The sequence below is a fragment of the Ursus arctos genome, unplaced genomic scaffold, assembly GCF_023065955.2.
Source record: "Ursus arctos isolate Adak ecotype North America unplaced genomic scaffold, UrsArc2.0 scaffold_9, whole genome shotgun sequence".
NCBI classification, from domain to species: domain Eukaryota; kingdom Metazoa; phylum Chordata; class Mammalia; order Carnivora; family Ursidae; genus Ursus; species Ursus arctos.
The window spans coordinates 312,208-332,324 of NW_026623111.1; the positions used below are offsets into that span (position 1 = coordinate 312,208).

The 20,117-nt window shown below is 59.7% G+C and overlaps 1 protein-coding gene across 8 annotated transcripts in view; it reads right to left on the reverse strand.

Annotated features, from left to right (window-relative positions):
- Positions 1–729: 729 nt before the first annotated feature.
- The window catches only part of GAK (cyclin G associated kinase), a 58,921-nt gene continuing 39,533 nt past the window's right edge, over positions 730–20,117 (reverse strand). For all 8 annotated transcript variants that reach the window (XM_026485922.4, XM_026485920.4, XM_057309657.1 and 5 more), the window contains 13 exons: positions 17,580–17,774; positions 17,035–17,152; positions 16,599–16,678; positions 13,230–13,423; positions 12,343–12,489; positions 11,711–12,181; positions 11,120–11,293; positions 10,271–10,381; positions 9,174–9,290; positions 4,870–5,079; positions 4,222–4,370; positions 3,494–3,670; positions 730–3,392 (listed from right to left, as the gene is read on the reverse strand). In XM_026485922.4, coding sequence (XP_026341707.2) covers positions 3,291–3,392; positions 3,494–3,670; positions 4,222–4,370; positions 4,870–5,079; positions 9,174–9,290; positions 10,271–10,381; positions 11,120–11,293; positions 11,711–12,181; positions 12,343–12,489; positions 13,230–13,423; positions 16,599–16,678; positions 17,035–17,152; positions 17,580–17,774 — 2,245 coding nt within the window. In that variant the 3' untranslated portion in view covers positions 730–3,290. The remainder of the gene's footprint in view (positions 3,393–3,493; positions 3,671–4,221; positions 4,371–4,869; positions 5,080–9,173; positions 9,291–10,270; positions 10,382–11,119; positions 11,294–11,710; positions 12,182–12,342; positions 12,490–13,229; positions 13,424–16,598; positions 16,679–17,034; positions 17,153–17,579; positions 17,775–20,117) is intronic.

The following is a 20,117-nucleotide window of genomic DNA, read 5'->3' on the forward strand; positions in this document are numbered from 1 at the left end:
CAGCAGAGTCTGTCTCGCGTGAGACCCTGCCAGGCCTTCCTCGCCACCCAGGAGATGCTCCCAGCCGGAGTGCGTGGGCCTCAGGACTCGGCTGGACACAAACACCAGACACGTGTGTGCACGTCTTTGCTCTGCCCTCCTGGTGGCCAAGGTACTCCCCTTCCGGCCTGCCTGCCCCAGGCTGCTCCTGGCAGTACCCATGGCACCTCTGGGGTCTGCCCACATCTGCTAGGGGTCCAAGCTAGCTTTAGTGACAGGACAGAGGGTCCCTCTTAGCCCAGGATTCTCAGCCCCACAGTCCTGGGTGGGGTGCATCTTCTAGGACCCTCTGTGGATCCAGGGACATAGGCCTGAGGCCCCAGTGGTCACCCTACAGGCTGCAGGGAATGGGGTGGGGTCCCAGAAGGTCTCTGAGAGAGACCCTAGAATGAGTGGACTCAGCCCCATGGCAGCTGGGCCAGGAAAGGCAGGCCGAGCAGACACACCCTGTCACTCCAGTGCCCTGTACGGCCTGACAGATCTACCCTGGGGGGACCCGGACTAGGGCCTTTGTTCCAAGGCCCCAGGCAGGCAACCAGGGCAACCGAGCTGGACCATGCCCCTCAGCAAGGACCCCAGACTCAGGGCCACAGGCACTGGAGGGGTGGGAGCTCAGTAATTATTCACTGAGCGAGCATTTTCCAAAAATGGACATTAGCCAGAAATGAAGCAGAAACAGAACTCAAGTCATTTTCTTTCTCCCTTTCTAAAGATTTTATTTTTTCAACGTAATCTCTACACCCAACCGGGGACTCAAACTCACAACCCTGAGATCAAGAGACGCACGCTTCACCGACTGAGCCGGCCAGGCAGGCGCTCCTCAAGGCTGTTTTCCAACGGGAGCCAAGAACACAGGCCACGCTGCCTGAGGCCACGCTGCCTGAGGGTGTGCCCAGCCTTGGAAGGGGCCCCCCTTGGCAGGGAGACACGGAAGACTTCTCAGACCCACCCTGCACGGGAACCACAGGGACCACCCCCAAGGAGCCGCAAGAAACACACAGCAGGTGTTGGCGGGAAGGAGGACGCGTCACTAGGCACAGAGACAAATCCACAAACCCCGCGGCCAGGACCCCAGAGACGGGGCTGACTGGCTCCTGGGTGCAGGGGTGACACCCACGGCCTGAGAGCAGTCAGGGAGGGGGGCGTGGGGACGTCCTGTGTGGGCCACACACCCAGCAGAGCAGTGTCCGTCATTGGCCCTGAGGACGCCAATCACTGGGGGTGGGGGCATCCTCTGCAGACGTGCCGTGGGCATGGGGTCCTGGGTTTATAGATGGGGGCAGCCTGGGGAGGCAGCTCCAGGCAAGAACCCTGCAGTGCCGGCGGAATCGCTCCTCCACCCCACCCCAGGCCCACGACAGTCTGGCTCCCGACTACTCATCACTGTGGCCCCACAGTCAGGGGACAGGCCAGGGCACTGGAGCAGCCCCCACACTGGGTCCAGGGCCTGTAGGCTAAGAGCTCTAGGGGCCGGGCAGGTGGAAACCTCTGGAATGTCACTCCGGGACAGTAAATTAGGGCCAGTGTCAAAGGGAGAAGGTAAGGGGCGGGTGGGGTGCTGCAGGCCCCAGAGGGTGGCACGGGCTGGGCAGGGGCTCCTGGCGGGTCTGGCCCTGGTGCCAGAGGATCCACAGCGGCTTTGATGTGAAATCTCTGAAGCTACTTAGGCTGCTCATTATTTGTTAAAAGAGCTGGAGACTAAAAATAGCAGCAAACCCGTAACAAACACAGGGAGCCTGCCCGCACCAGCCTGAGTCACTCGATGCACCGTGGGAGCCCGTCACCTCTGCAAAGGGACTGTGCGGAGGCCCAGACGCACCTTCCCCCATCCCCCCCCCAGTTCAGACTCAGAGCTGCGGGGGCACCAGAAGGGGAGAGGTGGGGCCAAGCCCACGGGCCAGAGGGCAGGCAGGGTCTCCGCCTCTGGTTTGGTCCTGCTGGTACAAGACCCGCTACGGGACCAGGGCAGGCGGCCAGAGCCTCTCTGTCCTCTGAGCCCCGGGCCTCGTGCGCCACACACCCTCAGGACCAGTGCGTCTCGGGCCAGCGTGCTCACTGGTGGGGAAGGTGGGGTCTGAGCTTCCAGAGTGTCCAACGCTAGGTGAGGCCTCTCTGGGGACACTGCTGCTGGGCTTGCAGCAGCCCAGGTCCACACTCAGGCCTTACTGACCGAGGGTTCAAGTCCACACCAACTCCTGCATCCCACCCATGCAACAGGACACGGGACGGAGGCTGCACCCCTCCAGTCCACGGAATCCTCCTCCTCTCCGGCATCGCACTGGACTCCATAAAGAGGGACCGACCGCACACGAGCTCTCCGAGGCCTGCAGCACTGACTGGACGGAGTGGCAGCTTCGGCCCGGGCCAGCCCAGGGCAGGAGCAGGATGACCCCAGGCGCTTCTAAAGTCACTTCTGACCAAGGCCCCAAGCCCGCACGCACAGTGACCGCGTGGGACCGAACACCCGGCGCTTCCTCAACAGGCTTCTCATCAAAGAAAGCTCTCGTTTTGGATTTCCTCAACAACAGCATCCGAAGGGCCCGTGTCCGCCCCCCTCTGCAGAGGGGGGACCCAGCGGGACGAGGACACGGGCCAGCACTGGCGTATCTGTTCTGGGCACGTGCAGTGACTGTGGGGCCTGTCCAGTGCTCACGGTGAGGGCCGACCCGTAGACCCTAAGCCATGCTGCCCGGAGGCCCACAGAGGCCCGAATTCGCTGCTCGCCAGCCAAGGTTCCTGCACTCATCTCCGTGGTCGGGGCCGAGACGAGCCCGATGATGGCACTGCTGCGCAGAGAAGGTCACACGGCGCCAAGACAAGCGTCATCAGAAAATAGTTTAATTATGTACAGGCGGTCGCCAGGCTGATCACACACAGAGGGAGTGTTCACGCACGGGGTTCAGGGCAGGACAGCTGAGCAGCGCACTCTACCACGAGCAGAGGCGCTCTCGAGGCCACGGCCACTGGACAGAATGAAATGAATCACAAACCGTGACAGTTATGGGGGGAGCGTAATCAACACGTTTCCTTTGGGACTAAAAAAAGAAAAGGAAAATCAGAGGCTTTGGAATGCTTTTTCTTCTCATGCCGGAGAGCGGCGTCTGTTCCAGGCCCACTGAGCATGGTGGGCACAGCGATCCGGGTGTGGCCACGGTAGCCCACGCCACGACGGCCACAGACGGGACCCTGGAGGTCGAGCTCAGCAGCTTCCGGCTCTGTGAGCCACACGCACAGCCTCGACCACAATGGGCTCAGAAGAGGGGCCGGGAGCCCTGGCTCTCGAACTCGGCCCACGCGTCATTCAGCTCCATGAAGATCATCTTGGCGTACTGCTCGTAGGGCTGCCCTGCGGCCTGGGGGCGGGACCAGGGGGGAGGAGGCCTTAGACCTGCTCCCGGCACCCCATCCTCCCCCCACCCCCAATCCTGCCCCCGCACCCCTGCCCAGTGCTCACCTTGTCTGGGTGGACCACCAGCACAGCACGGCGGTAATGTTTCTTCACCTGCCCCGGGGTCACCAGGTCGGCCATGCCCACGGGCGTCCAGCGGCTCTCGCCATCCCACAACACGGTGTGCAGGGTGGACAGCAGTGCGCGGATGTTCCTCTCCTTGCCCTCGGTCCACTCCAGGAGCTGCGGAGAGTGGACCGCAGACAGAGATCAGGGCCTCTGGCCCCCCGCTTGCCAAGCCGCTGACCATCCTTCCGATGGCCCCACACTACCCACCACACAGAGCAAGGCTCTGACCGTGCGATGCTCGGCCCAGACACAGACCCGACACCCAAGTTTCTGTCAGTTGACACCACTCCCTGGGCTTGGCGACACACTGCAGAGGACGAGACGGCCCGCAGAGCTGCGCGGTGAACCCGTCCTGCAGAGAGGGCCCCTGACCGCTCGGCAGTGCTGTGTCTCAGGCCAGCCTGGACAGCAGATGGCCCTCGTCACCCCGTGCCCTGTCTGGGGTTACATGTGGTCAGGTCTCCAGAGCAGCGAAGCACTTAGTCAGCCTGTACCACGTCCAACAGCACACCCAGGTCTAAACAGAAGCTGCCATCTCTGCGAGCGCACTGGACTAAGACAGACCCTCTTGGATCCGGGAGTCGGGAGTCTCACGAGGCGGCTGCGGGCTGGCTCCGGGTGAAGCCGCCCCACCCGCAGACCCGGGGCACCCAGCCCGCCCTCACCTTCAGCTTGAGTGGGTCCGCGTCCCTTGCCTGCTCCTGCCTCCGCATCTCAGCCATGGTCCTGGGCCCCTTCCTGTCGGCCTTGGAGGAGAAGCCCTGGTCGGACAGCAGGTCCTCAAAGTCGCTCTCGGACACTCTTGGCTTCTGACCTACGGGAGAACGGAGGCTTGGCCAACAGACAACGCGCTGGGGCCCTGCCCACCAGTGCACAGCACGCGAGACCCACCCCGGGGGCATGAGGTGCTGCCATGACGCCTCAGAAGAAAAGCAGCCAGGTCGCTTCCAGTCAGAGACGGGCGGCCTGCCCATCTCCACTTGGCATGCATCACAGCCCTCAGCCCGCAGAACTGTTTCCAGCTCAACGACCCTTTGGGCTGATATGCGTCACCTTCTGGGGTCAACGTGGATGTGCCGTCCCGACAAACACAGCTGCGGGCTCCCGGACAGTGTGGGCCTGGCCACCATGTCCTGGCCGCAGCATTCCCCTCCACCCCCACGGGGGCCCGCACTGAGCGAACAGACTTGGGCCTCACTGAACACTCTTTCCGAGGTCGGGCCATGAGCTGGACAAACAGGGCAGGACGCTGCTGTAACTACTTCACAGGAAACTCGAAAAAGCCACACAGAGGAGACCGAGGCAGGACCTACCGAAGCTGGGGGCGCGGACCCCCCTCTCCTCTCGGCTGCCGATCACACTCACATTGGCGGCATAGTTAGGCCTTGGCTGTGCACAGGCTTTGGGGGGTGGCTTGGCCTGGGGGGCCCGGGGCCGACTTGTCTGCTGCCAGGAGCTGCCGCCCGTGGGAGGGGGGGCTGCTTTGGGGCCGAAACCCCCAGGAGCAAATCCAGCCGACGAGCCTGGGGAGACAGTGCACAGTGGGTTGAGTGTCCAAACACGTGATGGCTGCTGTCTCGAGGCCTTCACGTCCACAGGGGCTGAGGGACAGTGTGTACGCACGTGGGGACAAGCACAGGCACCGCCTCCCCACTCACCCTCAGGATGCACAGCTGCTTCTTTAACTGCTGATTTTGAAACAGATGCACAGCCACCTGCAGGCCCCCGGGTCCCAGCTCACACAGCTGGGCTGTGCCAGCCGGCACACGCACACCAGCGTGAGCGTGTGCACGGACGACCACGTGCACAGATGCGGGCGCACCAGCGTGAGCGTGTGCACGGACGACCACGTGCACAGATGCGGGCGCACCAGCGTGAGCGTGTGCACGGACGACCACGTGCACAGATGCGGGCGCACCAGCGTGAGCGTGTGCACGGACGACCACGTGCACAGATGCGGGCGCACCAGCGTGAGCGTGTGCACGGACGACCACGTGCACAGATGCGGGCGCACCAGCGTGAGCGTGTGCACGGACGACCACGTGCACAGATGCGGGCGCACCAGCGTGAGCGTGTGCACGGACGACCACGTGCACAGATGCGGGCGCACCAGCGTGAGCGTGTGCACGGACGACCACGTGCACAGATGCGGGCGCACCAGCGTGAGCGTGTGCACGGACGACCACGTGCACAGATGCGGGCGCACCAGCGTGAGCGTGTGCACGGACGACCACGTGCACAGATGCGGGCGCACCAGCGTGAGCGTGTGCACGGACGACCACGTGCACAGATGCGGGCACACCAGCGTGAGTGCAACGCTCATCTGCTTCCCCCTCGCCCCCTGCCCCAGACTGTCATTCCAAGAATGTTCTAGAGACGGAATCAGAGTGTCAGCTCTGCAGTTGGTGCTTCTCAAGCAGGACCTGCTCCTTTTTATTGCTGAGCAGCATTCTGTGGCCCAGACGCAACGCGGTGTGTTCAATCCCTGGCCCCCGGGAGGACCTCAGGGCTGGTTCTGGTTTGGGGCAGTTACAAAGCTGCTACGAACACCGCGAACGAAGTGTTGCCGCGGCTCTGGGATACCTGGTCGCTGCACACTCACTTTGGTTGGAAACCGCCCGGCTCCGTGGTGGAGCGCCCGCGCCATCTCACACCCCCACCAGCACCTGGGGCCACCCACACAGCTTCCACTGTTGCCACGCCACACCCCTGGTGGCCCCCGGCCAGGCGGCCCCTGTGCTGGGTGCCCCACACGCTACTCCCACGTCGTGAGTGGGCGGCTTTTTGTCTGTCGCTGTGCTTATGTGTCCCCAGTGTCAGTTCTAGAGCAAACATGGGGCTCGAACACGTGTTTTCTACATCCGTAGCTCGTCTTTCCAGCCCGCAGACTTCAGTGAAGCAAACTTTGTGATGACGACGGGCAACGCACTGTTATCTCCACTGTGGTTCGTGGTGACAGGAAACCACGCCCTGGGTTCCAGAGACCTTCCCCTCCATGTTGTCCTCCTCCAGGCACTGAAGCGTCTCGTGTTTACGCTTCAGTCCGGCACTAGTGTGGAGCCCCCGGCGTGTGAGGCGTGAGGATGAGGTCACTTTTCTGCCTGTGACGGCCCATCGCTCCAGCACCGTCTGCGGTGGTTTTGCACCTCTGTCAAAAACCCGCTGGCCTTGCGTGTGTGGGTCCACTTGTGGGTCCCCTGCTCCATTCGGCTCCGACACCAGGCAGTGCTGGTTTCAGCAGCTACAACGTTAAGCCCAAAGCTGGGGGGGGGGGGGGGCGCTGTGTGTGTGCGCGACGCCTCCCACACCCCTGTTCCATTGCAGATATTTCAGCCACTCGAGGTCCTCTGGCTTCCCAAATAAACGTCACTATGAGCTTGTCCGTGTCTGTGGAAATCCTCACTGGGCTTTCCGGGAGGAACCGTGTGGAATCTATGCACCCGTGAGTGGTCTGCTTCTCCATCCGCCACGGCCTTGGCTGTCCTCACCGGCTCCGCGCCTGCAGCCCTGCAGCCCCAGCACACGAGCCCACGTTGCCTACCACGAGCAGCCTTCCCTGCACTGCTGGCCGGGGCGCCGACTGCTCTTGCTGGGCCCGTGATGTGGCAGACCCTGTTACCCAGCTGTGGAATGGCGAACCAGCCTTGTTCCCGGAATAGACCCTCCTTGGTTGTGGTGCACGACTCTCCGTGTGAGGGCGGTTCTCTACGCTGTGTTGTTCAGTCTGCGTCTACACTCATGAGGGATGTTACCTTGCAGTTTTCTGTTTTTGTACAGACTCTGATTTTGGTATCAGGGTAACACTAGCTTCCTAAGATCAACTGGAAAACAGTCCCTCCTCTTCCTATTTCCTGGAAGACACTGGGGAATTGGTATGAATTCTTGAAACATTTGGTAAAATTCTCCAATGAAATTCCCCACCCAGGACTGGAGAGTCCCCTTTCTGGGAGACGTTCAAGTGTGAACTCGTTTCCCTTACAGTCACGGGGATGTTCTCACAACAGGCTCCCCATGGCGGTTTGCGGGGACCAGCTATGAGGACGTGACCAGTGTTAGTACCCATGGCCGCGCACCCTCGCGGTCCCCGGGATCTGCGGGGATGTGCTCATGTCCCTGTGTGATCACCCTTTTCAATCTGTCCCAGGGGAGCTGTGCCTGCCGGTTTTACTGAGGTTTGAACTTTCTTATCTTTTCAAAGAACCAGGTTTTGTTTCATCACTTTTCTACTTCACGGATTTTGGTTATTATTTCCTTCCTTCTGTTTGCTTTGGGTTTATTTTGCTATCTCTTCAGACACGCTGAGGGGAGGGCTCCTGATGCTGACGAGAAGGCCGCGAGTGCCGGCTCAGCCATGCCGTGTCCACATTCACCGGGTTTAGCACGCCATTCTGTTTCCTAAATAACCCACTTACTGTTCAGCGTTGAAGCACGTGAAGACTGAATGGTTATCCTGCAGTCCCTACTGTCCAGTCCATGTGGTCGGGGGACCATCAGTCTCCATGAAAGCCCAGAAGTGCCTGGGAAAGGGTGTGGTCTGCGCAGGCAGTGCCGAGGGTTGGGAACACCATGGGGCACGGGGCCCTGCTGGCAGGGGGTGCCCCCAGCAACTCCATCACTGTGCCAACCTCACGTCCAGAGGCTCGATCACTTCTCAAGAGGAGTCTGACATCTACAACCAGAGTCTGAGTTTGTCTATTTCTCCTTCCCTTCCATCGGCTTTCATCAGGATCCCAATTCCTGAGGGCATGTGATGGAGGGCCTAGGGCCCCGATGCAGCCTTGAGTGCCGGGCTCCAGCCCAAGGATGGGTCACTAGGGATCTAAGAGGTCCTGCACCCGCCAAGAAGGCTCTGGGCAGCTCCCCCCCCCGCCCCGCCCGTGTGAGTGGCCAGAGACACAGGCCACACAGATGCAGAAGGTCAAGGGCAAACCCAAACTCCCAGGAATGCCCTCAGAAAGACGACGCAACCTGAAATGCCAGGAACTACTCAAACTAGGAAAGAGGGGCTCAACAAGACAGACGCAGAGTGAGCCCCAATATAGCAGAGACGTGAGCCGGTGGAGGAAAGGCGGTCCTGTAGACCCAATCCACATCACAAGAGGGGAACAAGAAAGTACAAGGTGCCAAGAGTTCTCCTAGCACCAAGGAATATCTGCCTCCAAACCAAACTGAAGGTTTACCAGGTGCCGTGAGGGGCTGGGGGAGCGGCCACAAAGCTGCGGTGGGAGGAGAGCTCTGCCTCCTGAGCCCCCACTGCCCTGGGCCTTCCCAGCAGACACTGCTTCCGGCATGGAGTTGCACCCGCCAGCTGACTGCCAAGGGATAAGGAACCCGCTCAGATACTCATGGTCTCAATAGTCAATGCCCCACATGCGTCTGGAGGAGACGAGAGGGACCGCGAGGACACGTTCCCCAGGAGATTCAAGGCCAAGGGCAGGAGGCACAGGTGCTGGGTGGGGGCGTCTTGTCCATCCCTCCACGGCTCCAAGTCCCTGCTCCCCAGACGGCCCACACGTGCCTGACGCCTCCCGTGTTAGCTTGGCTCCTGAGTCCCTGCAAGGGGAGCAGGGCCACACAGGTTACACCTCCTCCCAGTGCTCTGGGCCCCACATGTCACCTTGGAGGCCAGAACTGAGGTCACCGAGGTCTGCAAATGGGTCCAGGCTCTGAGACTTGGTCCAGCTGGCTGGGGGGCAAGGGGCGGCAGGCTGGCCTCCTGGAGAGAAGAAGGGACCTGGAGAAGGGCAGAGGGCATGAGAAGGTGCACCCCCAGGACGCTCCTGAGGCCGCGCTCAGCTAGTGTCTGCGCCTACACCAGCCTCAGACACGGCCGTACGTGCAGCCAGAGCTGCTGCCTTAAAGAAGCTAGCCTACCCATTCGCATGGCCTTGACCCTGGAGTCCCACTTCCCGGAACACATGTCAAGTGTGAACGTGATTTATGATGTTCCTCCCAAGGGCAGAAGCTGGACGGTACTCTGAAGGTGAGACACTGGGGTTTGAAGGCGTTACCATGATGGAACGCTATATAATTGGTACAAGTGGCAGCTGCTCCTATGTAAAGAGTTCTTATATATCAATTTTAAATAAGTTGAATTCCAAAGTTGCCTGGCTGGCTTAGTTGGTTCAGCATCTGACTCTTGGTTTGGGCTCAGGTCATGATCTCAGGGCTGAGATCCAGCCCCGCGTCGCGGTTCTCTCTCTCTCTGCCCTTCCTGCTCATTCCTTCTCTCTCTAAATAGATAAATACGTACAAAAATAACATCTTAAAAAGTTGAATTCCCTCTGTAAAGAAAGAAATACAAATAACTAAAAACCTGCAAAGTAACCGCTGACCTTCTTCCTGATGAAAAAATGCAAATCAAGAGACAGTATCTCTCAAGTCACCATCCAGCCCTAGGAAGAGCCTCAGCCTAGGGGCTGCTCCTAGGCAAACACATCAGTGAATACAGGAGGGGACACGGGTCATAGGCCTTTCCTGGCAGCTCACTACTGGAGCGTTCCCAAGAGGACAGGGCGTGGCCCTGTGATGCCACCCATGGCACAGACCCCCAGGGGCCTCCAGGAGGCAGAGGAACCGTGGGACACAGGACACCACCCAGGAGCGCTACAGGGACCCCTCACATCACCTCCTGCCGAGCCCTCCTGGCCCACACTCCTTCTCTGGGAGTGGGGTCCCACCTGAGAACTGGCCTCCATGGGGCTGGGCTCATACCTTCTGCAGCGGGAACGGGGGCCGGCGCCTCAGCCCAGGCCTCCCACCCCCCCAGCAGATCCGGGTGGCTGCTTGAGGCCGTCATCTTGCCAGGCTCTGCCGGTAGATCCCCTGGAAAGACAGCAGCGCCATCTGGGGTATCCCCTTGTGGGGGCAGGCAGCCACAAGCCCCTCTGTGGGAGGTTGGGAGAGCACCCTCTGTCCCCCCTCATGTGTGAGCACGGCTGAGCTCACGCATCCCCAGGGTCCCCAGGGAGCTGCACTGGGCTTGGCCCACACTAACCCACTTCTTCCTTCCTCAGGGGCCCATGGATGTGTCACGTGGTCACTGAACTAACCTACTGGACGAGAGGGTCAGCAAACAGAGCTGCTGTTCATGGAACAACAAGTGTCTACACATCTTCAAAGACCTCCCACCCTGTGGCCAGCCACACAGACTAGCAGCCGCGTGCTGATGCCCCCAGAAACTGCCTTCCGCCCTCCTCTAAAACTCCGCAGAGGGGGCCTAGGCGGCTCAGTCGGTGAGGCGTCTGCCTTCAGCTCAGGTCATGATCCCAGGGTCCTGGGATCGAGTCCTGCGTTGGGCTCCCTGCTCAGCAGGGGGTCTGCTTCTCACTGCCTGCTGCTCCCCCTGCTTGTGCTGTGTCATATAAAATCTTTAAATAAATAAATAAATAAATAAATAAATAAATAAATAAAAAAGTAAGACCCTGCAGAGTGCATGGGATGGACAGTTACAGGCTGTGTCACCCTGCCAGGGGAGGGGGAACCCACGGCAGCCCCCCATCGGCCAAGGGTCCACGGCAGGTGACTGCGCCGCCCACCTCCCCAGGCCACCTCGGTGCTTACCCAGGTGCAGGAAGTCGGTGCTGCAGGCTGGGGGTGGGGCGCTGTGGGCCGAGGGGAAGGATGCGGGGGTGGCGGCAGGAGACTCGGAATTAAGAAATTCACCAAAGAGGTCGGGCTTGGAGCAGGGCTGGGTGTCTGGACCAGATGGCAGCAGGAGAGGGTCAAACGGGTCGGCTGCGGAAGGACACCCAGAAAAATGGGTGGAGGTACGTAGGCGCCTTTGGCCCAAAGCATCCGCTGTGAAGCTGAGCAAGTCCCAGCCGGCGCCGTGGCCCCTCAGACCCAGGCTGAGACGCAGCATCCACTCCAAGAAGGTGCTGGATGCCAGGATGCCCTCGCCCTAGACTCTCCTGGGAGAGGCAGCCCGTGAGAGCGAAGGGCTAGCACTTCCTGGGACGGGAGTGCGAGAGGGGCCTCAGGAGTCTGACCCGCAGAGCAGCCGCCTCCTGCAGCAGGCTGGGGGCTGCTCCTCCAGCGGGAGGCCGAGGGGCCAAGCACTGACCCCACCCCGTCCATCCCAGGTCATCCTGACAGCAAGGCCAAACAACTAAAACCCTACCCTCTATTCCCACGCTGGATGGAGTAACGTACCAACTGCAGCCGGCCCTTCGCGGGGTGGGCTCTGTGCGCTCAAGGAAGGGGCTGGGCTTGAGAAGAGCAAGGGGGTCTCTCCGCCCAGCAGGTCACCTGGGGGGACCTCTGGAGCTGGGTCAGGGGCCCCCAGGAGGCGGCTGAGCAGGTCGGCGGTACTGGGGGCTGCCCCGCAGGCCTGCATGGGGGGTGCCAGCCCTGCCTCGGAGTTCAGCCCCAGGAGGTCGACACTGTCTTCCTGCGGCGTGGGCTCCTGTGGTGTGGCCGGCGTGGCCGCATCAAAAATCAGCTCTCGCTCTTGCGCCCTCGCTGCTGGGTCTGGCGTGTCCTCGTCAGCTGCGTCTCTGCTCTCAGCTGACAGTGTCGCTGCTTCCTCATCAGAAGGCTCACTCCCACCTGCATCCTCGGCTGGGACTGATGCGCTCTCCTTGGCAAACTGACCTTCTGGGCCTGTCCCTGTGTCTTTCTCCTCTGAAAAGAAAAGCACAGCAGACAGGACGGCAGACTGAGGCCTCGCCGGAAGCCAAGGAGTGGAGAAAATGCACAGGTGAGAACCAAGCACATCCTGCCAGATGCCAGGCTGGATCAGCTGCTTCTGGGGCGCACGGTCCCTGGAGGTGCCCCACACCCACCATGCCAATCCAGCGTGTGGAGGAAGTGGCTGGTGTCCGTGCTGCCGCTCTGTGGTGAATCAGACTCCGTGGGCTCAGCATCCAGAGACCCTGCCTCAGCGTCGTACTGAGCGGTGGAGCCGGGCTGCCTGGGGAGCTCTGGCTTCCCTGCCAGGGAGAAGGGCGTGTCAGGAGCCCAGCCCAGAATGCCACCACCGCCTGCAGCAGCCGGCCAGGGGCCACGGGGCCCTGGGCTGCAAAGCGTCTCACGGAGCATCCAGGCCACGTGGCCGGACGCCCGATTCCGAAGCACTGGGAAACCTGCACTGACCAGCAAAGAGGGTCCAGTCTGTGAGCAGCTCCGTGTCGGCCTGGATGCTGCCCCATGCACGTGCGCAGACACACGCTTCTCAGGGAAGAGAACGTAAAACACGCAAACCAAGAACGCGGAGACGACCGTGTCTCCGTCAGCAAGTGAGACCGTGAGCCCCGCCCACCGACGGACTGTGTGCACCCCTTTCTTCTAACTGCTCACGAGACAACCAACCTGGAGAGGGACTATCTGCCCCGCTATCCCCTGCAGGTCCAGAACAAAGCCCTGACTTCTTCCAGGTGCACTGAAAATAGCAAGTGACTCCAACCCGACCCTCCCAGCAGGCTCATGATGACCCCCAGGGCAGGGGCTGCCCGGGGTCCTGGGGGTATGGGAGCAGCTGTGGCGGCGTGAATCCGGGAAATGCGAGCACGCTAGGTGTGAAAGCTGGTGTCGGGGGAGGTCCCAAGTTGGAGCTCTGGGCCTCCCTATGCCTGTGCACAGCTGGACACAGGGATGGGCGCAAGCCCAGGCCCCAGGAGTTTCCGGTGGTGGCAGCACCACCTGCTATGTATTTGGAAAACAAAGATCTCACCAAATTTAGACAGAATGTCTTGCTGCTCCTCCCGGCTGGAAAACAGGATTTTGGGGTTCAGCCCCCTCATGCTGGTGCTCTCCCAGGGTGGGGCCTCCCGGCTGGGCCTGTCTCTGGGCTCCACCTCCACCTCCAGGTTCACTTGGAATAAATCCGGGTATTTCTCCTGAATGTCACAGGCATCCAGGTCATACCTGCAAGGGGGACACCAGATGCCAGTTAAGAAGGACTTTCATGGGTCAGTCACCCCGTGTTAACCAGAAAGCGAGCACAAAACGGCACATGTGCTCACCGGGGCAGGCACGCCAGCAGGGACACTGCCCCCTGCCGCAGGAGCACTGGCGGCCCTCACCCCTCAGGTCTCCTAATTCAGATCAGGCACTCAGGGATCTTAAATGCGTGTTTCCATAAAACGACACTGTCCACCCTAGCAAAAATCCCCAAGTATTCACAGGTGCCCATAAAACCAAGACCCCTAGAGTGCCCTGCAGAGGGGGGAGGGCAGCAGGGGAACGGCAGCCGGGGCTCACGGCTGGCGGAAGAGGAGAAAGACAAGGAATGCCAAGACCGGGTGTGTAGGCATCGCCTGCGGGGCTGGCAGTGGGGGCTGTGGCTGCCGGGTCACTGAACTCCAATTCTGGGGCGCCGTACCTCTCTAGGGATTCCAGCATTTCCCCCCATGCTCCCTAAGATCCTCTCTGATGACAAGTTCACAAACCACACTGCTAAGCGCTATTCGTCAGCTGGGCAGCAGGCTGCACCCTCTCTTAGGCCACCTAACATCTCTGGGCACTACTTATTGTTTCAAAAGGGGCAGCGGGAGCCTGAGTGACCCAAGCTGTGGAAGGAGGGGCCCTGCGTCCTCTGTGATGTCCGTGGGGCACCCATAACCCAAAACAAAACACAGCCACCAGGCAGTAGGGCTGCAGACATGGGGGCAGACTGGGTGGTCAGTCCGGGGGGAAAACCCGCGGCAGACTCGAAGTCTTACTTCCGCGGACTCCAAGAAATAAACTTAGCAAACACACGTGAGCCTAACATGGCACGTCCACTGCTTTCAATCCTTCCCACTCCTCCAAACCACCTTTGCGCAAAGGGAGGAAACACAACAGAGCAGCTGTGTGGGCAAGAACAGCCTGAAGCCGAGCTCCTCTTGCTGGGGCAACGTGGGGAGGAGGGGAGCTCCTCAGGCTCTCAGGCCACAGAACCCTCTGTCAACTTGTCTGCTTGCACCCAGCCCAGGGGCCACCGCGCACTTTCTTCCTAAGTCAGGAACCCACAACAAGGAGACAACACAGGTCACCATGCCGCCAGGCAGGAGTGGCTCCCGTGGGAACCACGGTGGTCAGCCCTGAGGCAGCACCGTCAAGTCAAGGGGGAGTCCAGCAGCCAGCAAGGACCAGGGGAGGCCTAGACCCCCCATCCACAAGGAAGGAGCAAGGCAGGGATCCACACAAAGGAGCACATGACCTCTGCAGGCTCAACTCCGGGGGCCACAGGGCCCTGGGGGTAGCTCCGGGCACCACGCTGGTGGCCACCCATCCCCACCTCCCCGCCCTGGCTGGTCCCCGAAGATGGCCTCCGGGGCTGGGCCTGCCCAGCTCACCCAGCAGGCCGGTGAGGGAACAATGAGGGTCTGTGAGCAGGGCCACAACCCCGCCCTGCACTTCAGGAGGGCATAAGGCCCGGGTCTCACTGGATGGCCCCATGGGCCAACATGCTTGGCTCAGAAACAAAAATGCTGCCTTGTGTCACAAATTCCAATTCTGCCCATTTAAACACACTGGGGACCCTCCCTCAGTGACAGGAGGTCTCCTCGAGGATGGACCTGCTAACACTGCTCCAAGTTCTTTTCTCAAGCTATCCTGTTTCAACAGCCTCTCTGCAAAATGGATCCTGCCCACAGGAGACACACGCTTTCCTGCAACAATCAGGCAACTCAACCACTTTCTCCTTATTTAATTCAGAATCCGTTTGTGGAAGCATTGCACACACAGTAACGCGCAGGCCTGAGAGCACAGCTCAGTCAAGTTCTGTGCTTGCATACTGGGACGCATGGGGGAAAAAATGCCCTCTCTCCAGCCCCCACGTCAGTCCCCATGTCAGAGGTAGCCACTCCCTGGTCCTCCGGCACCCAGAGGGTCAGAGCTGAGTCCTCCCAGGACTGCAGTGCTGGGTCCTAATATTCCCTTCATTTACTGGCTAGGAGACGGGCAGACGGTCTGGAGAATCCAGGTCCTGGGCAGCTGCAGGCAGTGGTTTCCAGAGCCCCTCCACCAGCTCTCCTCTCACCCCCAGAACAACACTTCTGCTTGGGTGGTAGGCGTGCATGCGTGTGAGACAAAGGGGAAAGAACACCAGCTAGAATCAAAATGCCTACTGGGGCGCCCGGGGGGGTACAGGTGGTTAAGCATCTGGCTCTCGGTTTCAGCTCAGGTCGTGACTTCAGGGTCGTGAGACGGAGACCTGCGTTGGGTTCGTGCTGGGTGGAGAGTCTGCTTGGAATTCTCTCTCCCGCCTGCACGTGCCCTCTCTCTGTTTCAAACGCCCGCAGGGCAGACCTGTCCCGCTATCTGAGCACCTCTGCCTCAAATACAAGGTGCGCGTACCCACCAGGGACTGGGGGCCAGGCGTGTGTGGGAGGCCCTTATACATTATGCTAACAAGATTAAGAAATCTGGGAACACAAGAAACTAAAGCCCTGGGTAAGACAATTGTATGTATTTCTGGTTTTGTCTCTAACAGCAAACGGTAAACTTCTCTTAATCATCTCCAACCTCAGTGCCTAACAAGGACTCTGCACATACTAGGTACTCTGTGTGTTAAAAAGCAATAAACAGGGGCGCCTGGGTGGCACAGCGGTTAAGCGTCTGCCTTCAGCTCAGGGCGTGATCCCAGCGTTATGGGATCGAGCCCCACATCAAGCTCCTCCGCTATGAGCCTGCTTCTTCCTCTCCCACTCCCCCTGCTTGTGTTCCCTCTCTCGCTGGCTGTCTCTATCTCTGTCAAATAAATAAATAAAAAATCTTAAAAAAAAAAAAAAGCAATAAACAGCTGTTCAGCTGGTTATACCACATCCAGTGTGTAAACAGCTAAATTCTAGTAAGAAATGCACCAGGCCAGTCCCCAGGTCACCAAGGTGCACAGCGGCAGCCACCATGGCCCGATGGAGGCATACATACTGGACACTGGGCCCGCTCAGAGGTGGGGAAAGACCTCAGACTGGAGTTCAGTGTGGCAACCCAGCCAAGCATGAGCCACATCGCCCCAGCAGTGTCCAGTCCAAGGCCTCATTTCTAGGGGATGCACAGCAGGTGGGCACTGTGCACGTGACCCTCCTGACCTCGTCTACATGTGACACCCACATACTTTGCAAATTTCACAGTAGTTGCATTCCGAGGCACAAAGCCCGTGTGGAACTGGACCTGGAACATCTTCATGGACGCCACCTGTGAACAGAGTGCAGACAGGAGAGCCTGGAGCTGGGGAGGAGATGCCACACGCTCACACTGCAGACATAGACTTCAGTCACGTGCACAGCTCCAGGTGCTGTGGACACAGACGGTGGGACAGCGCCCTCCCAACAAGAAGTTTCTCAGGGTCTGTGGTAGGGCAGCCCCAAAGCCATAACTCAGCAGACGCCCCATGCAGACAGCATCCCGCAGGATGGGGAACTCTGGGTGTTTTGGGCTAAAATCCCCTCTGCCTTGTGCTACACGAGGCCGTTCTCACGGACACTGGGCCCGAGAACCATCCACGAGAGCCCACAGACTGACAGCCCAGGGTGGCCTGAGTGTCCACGTACCTTGGCCTGCAGTCTTCCTCCCAGGGTGGACCTGGCGTGGTAGATTATAATAAGCACGTCCCCTTGCACAGTTATGCCCAAGGGAATGACTGCTTTGCCGTCCTCGATTTTGAAATCCCTAAAGGGCAGAACGATGAGGAAAGGTTCACTTAAGTCACACACACAGCTTTCCAGAGAGCAGTGGTCCTGGAAAGCTGAGGCACCCCAGCAAGAACTCCCGGCTCCCCTAAAGCACCAACGCCTAGATCCACACGTTCTTAGTTTGCTGGTCTTCCTGCCAAATTATTCTGGGAGGGAGTGCTGCTCTGGAACTGACTTCTCAGAAGCGACTCCTCAGCACACTGGTCACGGGAACCTCCCACACCTGGTGCCTGTCCGCCGGGACGAGCTCACAGACCTGTTCCTGCTCACCACTTCCACCTCCGGCGTGGCCTCGGCACCTTTCCGCAGCTCTGGCAGGGTTCCCCTTACAAATCTCCCAGAGGAGGGAGACTGAATGAATCTGACGGCCATCGGGCCAACAAGACCCTGAGCTCTGAGCTTACCTCATCTTGTCATACTCCTGAGATGTGGTGGTCACCCGCTCGTCCCCCACGTAGACCTCGCAGAAGGGCCTGCAGCCATTCCTCTGCTTGCTGAACAGTGGCACGGGCGTCATGACCACGGCTTTCACCAGGATCGGCTTGCTGTGGGGCGTGATGGGCTCCTCTGCCACCATGTCACACATGTACTCGATGTACCTGCAGGGGCCAGAGGCACGCCCCATCACTCACCTGCCATGTTCCCGAAGCTCCGGTCAGCTCACCACACCTGGTCCCAACAGACGCGGGTAGTCAGCGCGACAGACAGTCGGCTCACCGCACCTGGTCCCGACAGACGCGAGTACTCAGCGCGACAGACAGTCGGCTCACCGCACCTGGCTCCCGACAATGGGAGTACCTACCAAGTGTGACAAACAGCTCACTGCACCTGGCTCCCCACAGACGCGAGTACTCAGCGCGACAGTCGGCTCACCGCACCTGGCTCCCCACAGACGCTAGTCAGCGCGACAGTCGGCTCACCGCACCTGGCTCCCCACAGACGCGAGTACTCAGCGCGACAGACAGTCGGCTCACTGCACCTGGCTCCCCACAGACGCGAGTACTCAGCGTGACAGACAGTCGGCTCACCGCACCTGGCTCCCGACAATGGGAGTACCTACCAAGTGTGACAAACAGCTCACCGCACCTGGTTCCCGACAGACCCGAGTACTCAGTGGGACAGTCGGCTCACCGCACCTGGTTCCCAACAGACCCGAGTACTCAGAGCCACAGACAGTCGGCTCACCGCACCTGGCTCGCGACAGACGTGAGTACTCAGTGGGACAGCTGGCTCACCGCACCTGGCTCCTGACAGATGTGAGCACTAGTGGGACAGCTGGCTCACCGCACCTGGTCCTGACCGACGCGAGTACTCAGTGGGACAGCCGGCTCACCGCACCTGGCTCGCGACAGACGCGAGCACTCAGTGGGACAGCTGGCTCACCACACCTGGTCCTGACCGACGCGAGCACTCAGTGGGACAGCCGTCTCACTGCACCTGGCTCGCGACAGACGCGAGCACTCAGTGGGACAGCTGGCTCACCACACCTGGCTCCTGACAACGGGAGTACCAAGTGCGACAAACAGTCAGCTCACTGCACCTGGTCCTGACAGACGCGAGCACTCAGTGTGGCTAACTCTTCTTGGGCAGTTTGCTCTAGTTTCATCTAAAAAATCTGATGTAATTTTCATTCGGTTTAAAATATTTTAAAATTTCCCTTGACGCTTTTTTGACTCATGGGTAATATAGAAGTGGATTAATTTTGAAAAATTTAGAAAAACATCCAGCTATCTTTGTTATTAATTTCTTTTTTTAAAGCAATCTCCACAGCCCACATAGGGCTCACACTCCTGACCCCGAGCAAGAGCTGCACGCTCCCGACTGAGCTAGCCAGGCGCCCGTCTGTTACCAACTTCTGGTGTGACTCTATCATGAACACTTTCTGTGACTGCTATTCTTCCGTGGCTGCAGTTTAATGGCCCAGAATACGATCTTTCTTACTGAATGGTCCGTGAGCACTCGAAAGGAACGTGTCTATTTGGGCTGTTGGGCGAAAGGGTCTAGGGAGGTCGTCCAGACGGTTGCTCGCAGTGTTCTGTCTCGACCTGACCATCTGAACACTCGGTCCCTCCGCTGCCAAGGCAGGAAATGTTGATGCCTGCGCTACAACCGTGATTGCCCATTTCTCCTTTCAATTCTGTGTTCTGCTCTACAAACCTGCTATCGGCTCTCACGTGTATTACTCCTCCAGCTCTCCTGGGTGGTTTTCCCAGCACCTGCGGGCTGCACACACCAGGCATCTGTCCCTGCCCTCGTGTGAGGCTTCTGAGCGTGTCACATACTGCACTGTGCTAGCAGACGTGCTCGGGGAGCTCTCCCCCACGGACAGGAGGCCCACAGGCGCCTCACTAACAGCACGAAGCCAGGAGGCCCACACCCCATCCACACCCGTGAGTCCCACCAGCCACCTGAGTGAGCACAGAAGTGGACCGGACAGGGAGCAGCAGACTTTCTCGGCGAGGTTCACACCACAACACAGCCTGGCCGTCCGACCTGCAGAGGCGGAGAGGCACGTGCGAGCTCTCTGAGCCGCTAAGTCTGTGGTGATTCGTCACGCAGCACATGTGCCACCACCCCCTCCATGGCTGATGCCGGCTTCCTGTGTCCTGATGGCAGAAGCGGGGCTCCTCCAGACAGGGCATCGCTGGGTCTTGCTGTTTTCTTCAGTCTGACGGTCCTTGTAATGGGCACTTTTAGAGCTTGACTGCTGCTGTGGTCGGGTCCTACTGCTCCGTCTTGCTAACTGCTTTCTGTTCATTTCTTCTTCTTTGGTCTCTTCCTAGAGTAAGTGAGCACTTTTCATGACTCTGTTGATGTCCTCTGCTGACTGACTTACTCCCGTACTTAGAACCTTTCCTGGCTGCCCTGGGGATCGCGACAACAGCTCTGACGTGGTCTGCACCTCTGCCCTCTGGTTCAAGCTCTCTGTGCGTGGGGTCTCC